We start from the raw sequence: 13,426 nt of genomic DNA on the forward strand, positions 1-13,426 counted from the left end.
ATGAGGACGTAATGATGAAGGCTTCATGTATGCCGACTAACATAATATGCGCGGCTATGCTCGATTTCGGAAGATACCACACGAGGGAATGTCAGATATTCCTCATAATTGACTGTAGATTTTAAAGGAGATGGTGTAAATCTCGCCTAATAATAAATTGATATTATTACCGAAGTCGTGTTATATTACCTAGAGTTGATACTAGCTGGGTTTATAAAGTATCACTAAATTCAAAGATAATATAGGTACGTAACTTAAAGCTAATTTGAAATTATTTTCGCGGTTCTGGAATTTTGCAACCCAATAAGGCATATGCAGCAGTAATAATGGAAGTGAACGCGCATTCAACCCATGGAGAACCAGGCTTATGTCAAAAGCAACCACAAACCCCGCGAGACCGTTCAATGAAGTCATAACAGTATTCAGGAGGGGTATATTATCGTTATCTTTTCTTCACCAACTCCCCCTTACCACCATAAAAACGCCTATAATCCTTTCAATTTCAAAGCCAGCACTCGGTTTTCAATTATCAGAAATGAACATTAAACAGAAACAAAAGTGACTGAAAATTATTTCTCGTTTGTCTAGGCAGTCAAGTCTGTTTAGGGACCGGGATAGGCGGTCGGCTTGGTAGCGGGGCCGACGTTGTGGCCGCGACTCCGTAAAGAATCAAGGGCGTCGATGACAGTGAGGAAGGAGAAGAGGGCCCTGCGGATCGATGAGTCTACGATTTTATCATACCCTCGGAAAGACACCTTAGACGTAAAACTTACCAAAGGAAGAAGCCGAAGGCGACAGCGGCCTCGGCGGAACCGCACCAGGACTCAGATCGGCAGTCATGGAACCTGCTGACAAAGACGGCGAGGGCGATCGACCCAGCGAACCAGAAAATTGTAGTTATGGCGTTGAGAGCGAGTGCAGCAAGTCGGTGGAAGAAGCTGGTTAGGTACAGAGGCACCACGCCGACGTATATCAAAACCAAAAGCGACCATACGGAGTTGAAAACCATGAAGTTAATTCGCGGGGGCGAGTAGTCGTAGTAGTAATTATACCAGCCATCGTACACACTGACAACTAGTAGGGAAGTTATGTGAGCTGCCTAATCTAATCCAGTTCGCGATTAGAGGTGGTTTTACGTACGGTATGCTGTAAGGCCGAGTTCGATAATGGCGAAGACGGCGGCCACGATGTGGGCGATAGGAATGAACCCGAATTCCATCTTGATTAATACTTCTTTTTGGGGGTCTTATAGCGAAATATAGATCTTAGCGACAGAGATGATACGAGGTAAGTACCTAGTGCTGCTAGTGGTGAATATGTATTCGGCGTTGTAAAAGCTGGAGACTGTCGCAACGATGTAGACGTAGACGATATAACTCCACAAAAATGAGACAAAATACGTAAGTGGGAATAAGTTGCGAAAGCAAAATGGACGAGGCGAACAATGAATATATGTAAATGTCGCTACCTATAGCTAAGAGGCCTAAGCTACCTAATCCGTACTTACATATACCTACTTGGGTAGTTAATAGTATTCTCACAGCTACGAGCAAGACTTACATGTGGCGCGGCGTGGCATGACAGGGAACCTTGGTAGGGAGTCAATGTGCGATGATGACGATTCGTCCAAATGGTGTCCAGCAGGCAAAGGAAACTTGGAACGGGGCTGAATGGACGACAAAATGGGGCACGGCATTGGTAGTAAGTAAAGTAACATCCATGGCCGGATGGATGAATCTCGAATTCTAAAGCGTCGAGGTGGTGACGTGACGTGGGCTTGAGCGGGCGCATTCGACCTGAGCTGCTGAGCTATAGCGCAGCTTAGCACGTATAAGCGCCTAAGACAAAACAATCAATCGTCATTGGTTGATATTAGGGGATACTATGAACCCATCCCGGCATTTATTATCCGTAGTCTGGAACGGGATAGAAGAATAGGATGACACAGCACGTAGTTAGAGGTAATAGGAAGTAAGAATTAAGAATGGAAGGCAAAGTCAGTGTTTCGTCATAGGGCTAGAAGGGTAGGAGGGGTATGGAAGATGTGACGTAATTGGTTTGGTTCTATTAAGCTTTTACTACAAGGGCGCGTGACCAGTTTGATTGGTTTAAATATTGAAGTGTTAGTGGTATCATAGATAGTAGGTACCTACCTACTAGGTAGGTAGGTAGTAAATATGCTCTATTCATCCATGGATGTACTTGAACAGGTAGGTACCTACCTAGGGAGTGCTATTATACATATGTACGTGAGGGATCAAGCCACTAAGCGCCTAATCCTGCGTACCTTAAGGAACATACATGTTCGACAATAGAGATGGATGAAGTATATGGATATCAACATCTTTTTATCACTGGGAGGTACCTACCTAGTTGATATAAATCCGGTGCTCAATAAATAACATTAGGAGCTTCATGATGAACGGACGAGGCGAGAGACGTTCTAGATAGGTACCTACGTACCTCCTAAGGCGAAAGGTACCTATTGAGATTAGCCCCTATGTCGAAAAAGATATAACTACCCCTTTTCATGGCATTTCTTTCTTCTCTTCCGCATATGTCATTACCTATATCTCAATGATATGAAACCAATTTTCTATTAATGCTAACAAATATCAAAGCCACAAATACGAATTTGGTTAAATATTACCTACCTAGGTACTTTCGCGTAGGTACCCAGGTAGTATCTTCCTACCTAGTGCTGTTAACCTTGGAAGCTTGGCTACCTGTCCGCAAGAAAAAAAGATTCTGGCTAGCAAATCATAGCATGAAGCTACAGCACGCTTAATTCTTAATTCTTGCCCACGCTCTGGGTTCCCGCTGTATCGGGACACCCACGTGCTCTCATACCAAGCTTGGTGTGGGCAAGTTCATTTATCCCGCTGTCGACGTAAGGTACAAATGAACCGAAAGTGGACTAGATCTCACCAGCCTCCGATTTTCTTATCGTTTTTCGTACCTAGGGGTTGGACTTGGCGTTTGCTGCTGTAGAGTGATACCGTACCCAGGTACGAATACAAGTCCATAACTTATCTCCAGTGGGCATCAGTTTGTTACATACCTAGATATTAGAAAGAGAGCAAAAAGAAAACCTCCAATAAAATGCAGGCTTGATTTTAATTCTGACTAGCTGACCGAGTCACCGAGGTGTCCGCCACGGCACAGTTGCGGATCATGTTCTTTCAATGCCGCTTTTCATTGGACAATGGCCAAATGCATCAAGGATTAATTCGGAATTTCCTGTCGATCTCTGCCACGCCGACTTGGCAAACACTGGCCTTGTCATCAAGTTGGCAGGCTGGAAACATTGATTAAAGAGCCTTACCCTCAGCTCTTTCGTCTTGTTAAAGTCCTGATCGGGTCTGCACTAGCGCCAAGTCCATACAGTTAGGCCTTTCGCCATTTTTTGTCTCCTCGGAACGGCCATATAACTTGTATCAACCAGGTCGCCATGCATCTCAAGACAGCTTCCATCGTCATCGCTGGCCTGGCTGCGGTCGAGGTATCAGCCCTGCCAAAGACGCCGGAGTGGTGGAAGCCCAAGTCATGGGGCTACCCGACTCAGCAACGTTTACGGACTGCTGAGCTCGGCCCGCGCCCACAATTCCTAGTAACCGACATGGAAGATGGCTGGCTGAAGGACAAGCTATCCTCGTGCACCGACACGATAGCTCGGCCGACCAAGTTTAGCATAGGTCACCGCGGCGGCGCCTGTTTGCAATTTCCTGAGGAGACGCGCGAATCTGTCGAAGCGGGAACCCGCATGGGTGCCGGGATCCTCGAATGCGACGTAGCTTTCACGAGCGACCGCCAACTTGTCTGTCGACACGACCAATGCGACTTACATACGACAACCAACATCGTCGCGACAGATCTAGGCGCCAAGTGCACGACGCCGTTCACACCGGCGGGCAATGGTACGCCCGCAACTGCCTCCTGCTGCACTAGCGACATAACCTTAGCCGAGTTCAAGTCTCTCTGCGGTAAGATGGACGGCTACAACGCTTCAGCTACTACGCCCGAGGATTTCTTGCACGGGACGCCCGCATGGCGGACCGACTTGTATGCTACTTGTGGCACTGTCCTCTCCCACAAAGAATTCTTAGAGCTTGTCGACTCCCACGGCCAGGACTTCACAACCGAGCTCAAGCAACCGCGTGTGCCGATGCCCTTCGACGGCAACTATACGCAAGAGATATACGCGCAGCAGGTGATCGAAGAGTACCGAGCCGCGGGTATCGACCCGTCGCGAGTCTGGTTGCAGAGCTTTTCTTTTTCGGATGTAGTGTACTGGCTCCGCGCCGACCCAGCATTCGGCGAGCAGGCCGTGCTGCTCGACCAAAGCGGTGACTTGCCGGGGACGTTCCCGGCCGCCGTCGCAAACTTGTCGTTTTACAAGGAGGCCGGAGTACGGATTGTCGCGCCTCCGCTTCAATACCTCGTCACCCTCGGGGAGAATAATGAATACGTCCCTTCTTCATATGCGACCACGGCGAAGAAGCTCGGCTTCAAAATTTTGACATGGTCGCTTGAGCGATCAGGGCCGTTAGCTCAAGCTGCGGCCGCGGGAGACTACTATTACTCAACTATTACCAACGGCACACACAAGGACGGCGATATGTACAGATTAGTTGACGTTTTAGCGCGACAGGTTGGTGTCCAGGGTATCTTCTCGGACTGGTCCGCCACCGTTACATACTATGCCAATTGCTTCAATCTCTTTTGAGACCGATAGAGATAAATTTCGGCGCCGAACAATTGATGACTTACAGTCGTATAGGGTATGTATATATCAGCGCTAAGAAATAATACAGCCATAAACATGTAGACATGTGCCTAACTTCGCCCTGGTAAATAGATACCTACCTATAGAACAAAGGCCTATGGTGTTAGCGGTACATGATTTCTGCTGTATAGATTATGAGGTAGGCTAGACAGGAACCCTGATTCATATTACAGCATGGAAACAGGGACTTTTTTTTATCGAAATAATCTTGACGATGTTATAGTTCCTCCTTTCTGGCGGAGAGGCTCTTCACTCCAGCGTTGAGCGCTTTGAGATGATCCCATCTGGGCGCGTCTTCGCCTAGCCCCCACGCAAATACGCCACCGAGCTTCTCCTTCTCTACGATAAGAGGAAACTTCTTGGCGATAGCTACTGGGGTATCAAATGTCCACCAGATAGCCTCCTGCTCGTCCCAGTAGTAATAGCCGCCCCCAACTTCGTCATAATGCCCTTGTGTCATGGCCTTATTGAATGATGCCTTGACGTTTTGCGGGACTTCATCCCGCCACGAGAAAGAGCCCGCCCGGCCAAGATCAGCACCTGTCACTGGGTCCTCCATCGGACCTGTAGGACATCCGATCGGGTTCTTGACACATGGCCCACGCTCTGTAAGAAAATACTTGGCGTAAAAGGCAAAGCCTAGGTTGATCTTGTCGCGAGATGCACCGTTTGCTATGTAAGCATGCACCGATTCTAGGCTGGCCTGGACGCCGGTATGGTGTTTTGTCACACTATCGCGACGATTCATTAAATCGTATGTCATGACGTTCAAGAAGTCGAGAGATCCCATAATTTGGGGAACGGTCTCCGACTTGAAGGCAAGCATATCCCTTGGAAGACCTGGTACTGCTGCCGAGATAAGCTTGTTGGAACCGAGAGCCTTACGAATCTGGCAGAGGAGTTTCGGAAATGCTGCAATCTGCCAAGTTCTCTCATCGTTGGGGACCTTTTTCCAATCTTCACCGTTGCCTCTTTAGTTTTTAGGTGTCATTAGCCATACTTTATATTAACATCGGTTTGATCTTAGAGAACCTACCCGGGGTACTCCCAGTCAATATCGACACCTATAATATACGAAATGTCAGGAACATGAACTGATGGGCGAAGGAGTATGTATATGTATGTATATTGAAACTAACCATCAGCACCCGTATCACGGACCATGGCGGCTATATTACGGGCGAATCGAGCTTGGCTCTCATCTGTACGTGCAGCGATATCAAACCCGGCCGAATCACCCCAGCCACCAATGGCGACCATAATTTTAGTCCCTGGGCGGAATTTCGAACGAGCTTCGCTGACAGACATGAATAATGGCCACGTAGAGCTAACCTGTTCTCGATTGAAGAGGTCGGGCCTCATGAAAGCCATAGCTACATGAGTGATAGATGAACTAAGAGCTAGATCCGGCGTTATGGGATGTTGCCTAGAACCTGATTATTAGGAATATTCATAGAAGATAGAGAAGTCCGACATACCCTGTGAGATACATGATATTTCTCAAAGGTGCCGTTGCCGAAGCCATTGCGGCGATTAGTGCAAGTAAGGTAAAGAGGGTGCTTTGAAAAGTGGTAATGGCCATGTTGACATAGTTACAACAATGTTATTGTTGAATGGGAATGAATCATATTATTTGTTTATTGGATTGTTAATTTAAAATTGATATGGGTAGTAATGTTTCATAAGTCGTTCTTTCTTCTTATAGAATAAAGTATAATGGGTGCCTACCTACCTACCTAGGGAAGGAGATATCGCGAGTTAGGTAGTTGTTGAGGATCTTCGGCTCTTCGTGGTGGGGGCCCATGTAGCATCTACTCATGCAATTAAGGTACAGAAAATTGACATAACGAAATATTGACCAATTGAAAATTGCTTAGATATAATGTAGGTATACGAGATCTTCGACTTACCTACTACTAGGTAGGTAGTGACTATACCTAGTAGTTACATATACCTAAGTGCCCTACTAGATATTGATTACCTAGGTCAATATGTCGATTTCCATTATTTAATATGTTCTTCTTCAAATTTTCTTATGTTACAGACCTGCGAATGACAAAATCTCTCCACTTTCATGCGACCTACCCCCCATCCAATCCATACCTAGGACTAGCTACCTTCTTCCAAAAGGACCATACACTACCTAGATATTTATTGAATTTGAAGCTGCTGCTAGGTAATGGGTTATAATAAATACACCCTGCATTAGTATAATGCAAATAATCGGGGATCCCAAGTCACTTTCCCCACGTTGGATTCCGTCTGGCAACAAATCCATTTATGATTGATCCAGCGGAATTTCTTGGTAAAATAGGCTGTGTCTTCTCGAAGCAATTAATATAGGTATGCTTACCTAGTATTGCCAAAATACCTACCTACTAGGTACTTAGGTAGATAGTTCGTGTAAGCTAGCATAGTGGTGCTGTTACTATGTAAAATAAGCCACCCCTTCTCCTTGTGGTTAATTCTGGCTCCTGCAATGCGAGGTGATGTGGTAGGTCTAAGAGATGTAGAGCCTGCGCTGCTGCATACCGACCCCTGTAGATTCACATAATGACAATCCATTCTAGCGGTATAAGTGCTTGAGGAACCTTTTTAGATCCGGAATATAGTTTCATATTCGACCATTTGCTAGAATATCATGCCATTATTTCTTTCATCTAAGCTTCTTTGTCGTTTTGTTGTCGTCATGACCTATGTCTTTATCAGTGCTTCTTAAACATTTAAGACCTATTCCTCAAGAACCAGGCGTATCATAAGTAATCTGTGTCATATATACCTAAGATTGGCATGTGGTGAGCCGTTCGACACGATAATAATGGAATCTAACTTGGATCCCGACGACATGTGGGGTTCGGACACGATTGTCGGGAGCGGTAGCGAAATCGCAGTCGCCGGACCCGAAGACATGCAGGATGACGAATTCGATACCTCCGACTTTGATACTTCCTCGATAAACATGTTTGGGAGTGTTTCTTCGTCCATTTACCGGCATTCTTACGAGAACGGTCGAAGGGTACCTATGAACTGAATTATTCCAGTATACCTAGTATGTAGTTGGCACACATCACTAATTCGCCTTGTGCTAGTATCATAAGTATCGATATGGAACATGTAAGTACCTACATTCACGTTCCCCATCTTCCCCTTTTCAATTAACTTACATCTCCACGTCGGGTGGATTTAGTGCTTGGATAACTTCGAGGTCTATCTGTAGTGAAACTTGAAATTAAAATCTAATTTAGACCGAGGCTAGATCCCATTCCAAATGACGAGACCGAACAAAATAGAGAAGACATGAAACATGTTGCAATGCTGGAGCTTACGAGGTATATTATGAACTGTCGCGAGCTATCACTTGACGTCTTTGTTCGTCCATTGACGGATATTTTAGAGGTAAGAACTTTTTCGCCCCGATTGGCGATCATCCACAAAAGATAATTGACCTTGGGACTGGAACGGGAACCTGGGCTATCGAAGGTGAGTTGGAGTACTGATCTGGTATTGTGCATGTTAATAACCCTCGCTGTGTTTATTGTAGTAGCCGATATGTTCCCTGCTGCCGAGGTTGTGGGTTGCGATTTGAGTCCTATCCAACCATTATGGGTCCCGAGTAACGTTAGGTTCATCATCGATGATATCGAAGACGAATGGGCTCACGGAGACAACTGGGATCTCGTACACATACGTCAGGTCTTCCCGGCAATACAGGATCCCCCTGGGGTGTGTAGACAGAGCTTTAAGTAAGCTTTACTTATTAAATATCCGTTTTCGTATAGTTGCGAATGCTGAAAGAAGAGTGTTGAAAGCCACCTCAACCCAGGCGGTTGGATCGAAGTCCAGGATTTTGGCGGAATCCTAAAATGCGACGACGACACATTCCGAACAGATTCCATGCTCACCCAATTCTATGATATGACAACCGAGGCGTTGTCTAAACGTGGGATAAGATGGACTATTGCGAACAACATGGATGAGGTGCTGAAGGATATCGGCTTCGTCAATATTGCATGCAAAAGATTCAAAATCCCCATTGGAATCTGGCCAAAGGTCTGTAGATTCCCTTCCATCATACATCAGAAAGTTTATCATTCTCTAGAACCTAACGTCGGAAAGTAGGCAAAACGACTTCGTTTAGTTGGACTCTATATGAAGTCAGTATTCGGAGATCTCATCGACGCACTCGCACCTATCGTATTCCCGCTGCTTTCAAAGTCCTCACAGCAAATGGAGGAGTTCGTTACCAAGGCCCAGGACGAACTACAGACAACAACCGCCCACATATATCTCGATTACTTCTTCTGGTACGCCCAGAGGCCTCTGGCTGATTGAGGGCACAAAGTCCTTCTGTTGTCATTATAATGGCAATGAAAATATACCTAGACGTACGCGTCCCTACCCACCTAGGTACCTACGTAACTCAAATATTATTTCGTTACGCGGGAATTTGCCTAATTAAGAAAAAAAAAATACACTGAATCTATAATTAATTAACGACCGGCTGTTACTTACTTAACTGCCTGGGTGTCTAGGTACTCCTAGGGATGGAGTTAGTAACTCCCATAACTAGGTACAGAGTAAGACTAAGGCCGACCTGGCTGGCATATCATACCTGAAACGTGTTCAGGAAGAAAATACTATTGGGAAAATAAGAAAAGACGTCCTGCATCTGGCATTCTAGGTAGTACCTAGGATGGCCAAATTGGAAAGGGTCGTAATTAATGGATTCTAAGAACGCATGAGAGAACATCTTGGAGAACTCGAAATAAAGTAAATTCTGCGACACCACCTAACATGCGCGTTTGCGGCGTAAAGTGTCATCGTTCCATGGTAACGGTACAAATTATTGAAAGGGGTACCTACCTAGCAGCCTAGGTACCTGGTAGGTATGTATATAGCTATAGTATGTACCTACAAGGTAGTCGCTAGTTAGGTTTGATAAGAGCGATAACGACACTGGACATCTTTTTCTCATATTATGCTTTTACCAGATATCAACATCATTTTTTATCTTCGTCTTGATCAACAAATAAGAATTTACATCGTAAGGACCTCTAAGTGATCTCAATTACATATTACAGTATGAGAGTTGTATTTTGGTAATAACGATCTAGAATCGGAAAGTACCCGTCAATTAAGCCGACTACTGTGCCAATCGGACATCCGTACATCATGTTCGAAAATCTTTGCACGTTACCTCTAAGCGCCGAACTCTTCACGCAGGCCGTACACCCAACAGAACCTCTTCTAGGGGTCGGTCTTTCATCGGGACATGTTCAATGCTTTCGTCTCCCTTCTGCGGACCGACTGAGTGAGGATGACGCTGACGTTAGCGTCTTGTCAGATGGTAAAGGGACTATCGACACTGTATGGCGAACGAAAAGACACAAGGGTAGCTGTCGCACTCTAGCTTTTAGCAATGATGGTTCTGGTAAGGTTGTGTGTTTTTCAAATTTGGACTGGAACTGGAGCCTAACCTGAACTTGGAACAGCCCTCTACTCAGCCGGTACAGATTATCTCCTCAAACATTTCTCTCCGACGACCGGCCAAGTCGCCTCCAAAATCGCCATTCCGTCAACAAAGTCAATTCCAGATTCCCCTTCGTTGCTCCACGTCCTATCCCCCCAGACATTGTTGCTTGCCTGCGACTCAGGCGCTCTACACCTTCTCGACTTGCGAGATGACGCGCTTGCAGCATCAAAGCCACAGCAGACCCATTTTCCTCATGATGACTTTGTGTCAAGCATTACACCACTTCCACCTTCCGGTGAGAGTACGAGCGGATATAGTAAGCAATGGATCTCTACCGGTGGCACGACCCTAGCCGTCACGGATTTGCGAAGAGGCGTGCTGGTGCGTAGCGACGACCAGGAGGATGAGCTTCTATGTACAGCTTTCATCGAAGGCATGGGTCCCAAAAAAAACCGCGACAATGGGGTCGTGGCGGTAGGCACCGGTACGGGAGTCCTGACATTATGGGATAAGGGAACCTGGGATGATCAGCAAGACCGTGTTGTTGTCGATCCTAGGAAAGGAGGCGGCGAGAGTCTGGACTGCATTGTTCAAATTCCTGGTGACATAGCAAGAGGGAAAAAGGTGGTCGTGGGTCTAGGAGATGGCAGTTTGCGCATTGTTGATCTGATGAAGAGAGAAGTTGAAGGCGCTTTGCGACACGACGATATCGAAGCAGTGGTTAGTCTTGGTTTTGATTGTCAAGGCCGAATGATCAGTGGTGGGGGACAGACGGTCAAAATCTGGGAAGAATCGTCTCTACGGGGTGGGGATATTGGCGCGGATGACAGTAGCGAGATGGACGAGTCAGGTGATAACGACGACGACGACGATGATGATGATAGCGACGACGACGATAAAAAAGCAAACAAAAATGCGGCGAAACGTCAATCAAGCAAAGACTCGGACGAGGATGACTCTGGTAGCGATCAAGGAACGAGTCGAAGTAAAAAAAAGAGAAGGAAAGGAAAGACAAACATTGATCTTGGACCTCACGGGGCACATGGAGTCTTGCGCTTCAGGGGTCTGGATTAAATGATAATCTCCCCCTAAGCCTAATCACAGATACCCAACTACAATGTGAAATATTCGGAATTTAGTCTTCCTATTTTAATTGTCTAAACCTACCTTTTGACGTATTGCTTAACGATATGGAAGCAATTTAGAAGAGAATAGACACCTACACGACCCATTGGCCAATGGCCGATTCTGCCTACCTAGTACTTATATGGAGGTACTTGGCAGGTATCTTGCTTCCACGTAGATTGGGGTAGGCAACATGGCAGCATGGTTATACTAGGTACCTGAGCGAAAGTGTGGGGTAGCTTCAAAATATACTGCGGGGTAATATATTCTATATATTGAAGTACTACAGGTAGAAAATTTCTAAAACAGGCGCTTCAGGTTTCATCGTTTACATCCTTCCCTTTCTTCCCTTTCTTCCCTTTCTTCCCTTTCTTCCCTTTCTTCTCTACGTCGCACCTAGGTATACAACACATCGACCCCCCGCGGAAAATGACGCATACCAACGCCAATGCCGACGCCAGCACAAGTTATACAGCCAAGCCTCAGGTCTGTCCCTGACTTGCCTCTAGCGTTAAAAAGAGAATCCGAGGGTCTTTTTGGGACAACGTCGCTGTTTTCGACTCCGTCCCTACTATAGTATCGGCAATCATAACGACGCAACCACTATTCTCTCAGGGGTGGGGGTATCTATTCTCAGCTTCATGTCTTTAACAAGCTTCATCCAAGCAACGGCGCCTCGGCTTGCTAATTCATGGGGTACCGCCTCATCCTCATCTGACATCCTTCGGTTGAAGAGCTCCATACTCACCCAACCTTCGAACCCTAGCCCATGGAAGATTGCTCTCGATATCTCGATCACTGGGAGATAGGCGCCACGGTCTTTCTCGCCGTAAAAGAGTCTACAGTTCCGAGACCAGCTCATCCGCGCCGGTTGGTCCGCATTGTAGAATTCGTGACCTTGTATTAATGGTTCTGTCAACCGCTCGGCATCGACTACTTGTACATAGAATACTTTTTGAATATCTATAGTAGCTATCAGATGAGCTATAGACCCCTCCACGGCCTGGTCGCAGTTCGGAGTGCGACCCGTCGGCGAAGAAGGGTCGGCGTAGATGCGTCCGGCAATATTGAACGTGTCGAGACAGAGGCCGAAGTTAGGTCGATCGACGGCTTGTACGATATCCCAGCTCTGTTCCCACAAGTTGCATCGGGTACCCCAGCATAATGCCTCGTATACGAAACGGATTGGCGGTTTCTGTTGGAGACCCAGATCGGCTACCTCTCTTAAATCTTCGACGGCAACGCGAGAGTCTTCTGAAAGTTCGGATGAGGGCAGGAAGTTGGATGGGATCTGCACCATGTCGGTACCCAAGGCTATCGCCAGCTGAAACCAAAAAAGGAGTTGTTCTATGCGACCACCGTGCGCCTGGCGGTCCAGTAATCCCTCATAGTGTGCGAACGGCTGAAGGCATACAATTGCCAGTCGCCTCTCTTGACAAAGTCTGCGAATGATATGGGCCGCCTCAAGTTCCTTGTCCGTCGTGGAATTCCCAGGAACCTGTTGCGCGATATCCAGGAGATCTTCGTAAAAAAGCTCAATGCCTCTATAGCCGTATAAACAAGCCATATCCAGCTTGTGCACAAGGGAATGGCCTGCAGAACATCGCCCGAGAGACATAGACGTTATTGCTAGCTTACAAGGCATCTTTGCTACAGATATGTTGGCGAAGATTCGTTTGGTAGTGGATATTCTCAGTTCACATTGCCAATGAACGAGACAAGAAGAGTAATATATAAATTAGATATGCCGGAATTCGAACACTCCAGCCACGATGAGATGAATCAGGATCTGGCAAGTTTGTCAACCAAATCGTCACCTTTACAAGGTAAAGACACTGCCTCAATGTCACTTCGCAGACGTACCCGGGACCCGAAATGTCACGAAATATCATCAACTACTATTAGGTGCGGCCCCCTGCGTAATATTCCACACTCCTTCCCGAATTGCAAGAGAAGGTTCGATTTCTGAAAGAGAAGTAATATTTGAAATCATTCGTAGTAAGTATAGGGAATTTGACTGGGGTCACTGATTCTCAGGACAT

At 46.4% G+C, this 13,426-nt stretch overlaps 7 protein-coding genes across 7 annotated transcripts; 3 read left to right on the forward strand and 4 right to left on the reverse strand.

Moving 5' to 3' along the window:
• Positions 1–145: 145 nt before the first annotated feature.
• Positions 146–508, reverse strand: GGS22DRAFT_74276 (uncharacterized protein). Its single transcript, XM_047967979.1, has one exon. The coding sequence runs from the start codon at positions 412–414 to the stop codon at positions 202–204; it is 213 nt and encodes a 70-aa protein (XP_047815215.1). The 5' UTR covers positions 415–508; the 3' UTR covers positions 146–201.
• On the reverse strand, positions 509–1,361 carry GGS22DRAFT_74282 (membrane-associating domain-containing protein). The gene is made up of 3 exons (XM_047967980.1): positions 1,141–1,361; positions 774–1,074; positions 509–708 (listed from the first exon to the last, which is right to left on the reverse strand). The coding sequence occupies exons 1-3, from the start codon at positions 1,217–1,219 to the stop codon at positions 603–605; spliced, it is 486 nt and encodes a 161-aa protein (XP_047815216.1). The 5' UTR covers positions 1,220–1,361; the 3' UTR covers positions 509–602.
• A 1,887-nt stretch (positions 1,362–3,248) lies between these two features.
• Positions 3,249–4,864, forward strand: GGS22DRAFT_74296 (glycerophosphoryl diester phosphodiesterase family protein). The gene has a single exon (XM_047967981.1). The coding sequence runs from the start codon at positions 3,452–3,454 to the stop codon at positions 4,724–4,726; it is 1,275 nt and encodes a 424-aa protein (XP_047815217.1). The 5' UTR covers positions 3,249–3,451; the 3' UTR covers positions 4,727–4,864.
• On the reverse strand, positions 4,865–6,741 carry GGS22DRAFT_74299 (glycoside hydrolase family 18 protein). The gene is made up of 4 exons (XM_047967982.1): positions 6,265–6,741; positions 5,926–6,212; positions 5,823–5,850; positions 4,865–5,757 (listed from the first exon to the last, which is right to left on the reverse strand). The coding sequence occupies exons 1-4, from the start codon at positions 6,366–6,368 to the stop codon at positions 5,004–5,006; spliced, it is 1,173 nt and encodes a 390-aa protein (XP_047815218.1). The 5' UTR covers positions 6,369–6,741; the 3' UTR covers positions 4,865–5,003.
• Positions 6,742–7,423: 682 nt separating this feature from the next.
• GGS22DRAFT_74326 (S-adenosyl-L-methionine-dependent methyltransferase) lies at positions 7,424–9,311 on the forward strand. The gene is made up of 7 exons (XM_047967983.1): positions 7,424–7,802; positions 7,876–7,900; positions 8,043–8,115; positions 8,181–8,266; positions 8,328–8,529; positions 8,596–8,836; positions 8,906–9,311. Exons 1-7 carry the CDS (start codon positions 7,605–7,607, stop codon positions 9,116–9,118), a joined length of 1,038 nt encoding a protein of 345 aa, XP_047815219.1. The 5' UTR covers positions 7,424–7,604; the 3' UTR covers positions 9,119–9,311.
• A 501-nt stretch (positions 9,312–9,812) lies between these two features.
• On the forward strand, positions 9,813–11,422 carry GGS22DRAFT_74356 (WD repeat domain-containing protein jip5). The gene is made up of 2 exons (XM_047967984.1): positions 9,813–10,217; positions 10,279–11,422. The coding sequence occupies exons 1-2, from the start codon at positions 9,959–9,961 to the stop codon at positions 11,331–11,333; spliced, it is 1,314 nt and encodes a 437-aa protein (XP_047815220.1). The 5' UTR covers positions 9,813–9,958; the 3' UTR covers positions 11,334–11,422.
• Positions 11,423–11,744: 322 nt separating this feature from the next.
• GGS22DRAFT_173075 (xylose isomerase-like protein) lies at positions 11,745–13,425 on the reverse strand. Its single transcript, XM_047962864.1, has one exon. The coding sequence runs from the start codon at positions 13,027–13,029 to the stop codon at positions 11,971–11,973; it is 1,059 nt and encodes a 352-aa protein (XP_047815221.1). The 5' UTR covers positions 13,030–13,425; the 3' UTR covers positions 11,745–11,970.
• Between the last annotated feature and the right edge of the window lies 1 nt (position 13,426).

This window comes from Annulohypoxylon maeteangense (assembly GCF_022496945.1).
Source record: "Annulohypoxylon maeteangense strain CBS 123835 unplaced genomic scaffold GGS22scaffold_20, whole genome shotgun sequence".
NCBI lineage: Eukaryota > Fungi > Ascomycota > Sordariomycetes > Xylariales > Hypoxylaceae > Annulohypoxylon > Annulohypoxylon maeteangense.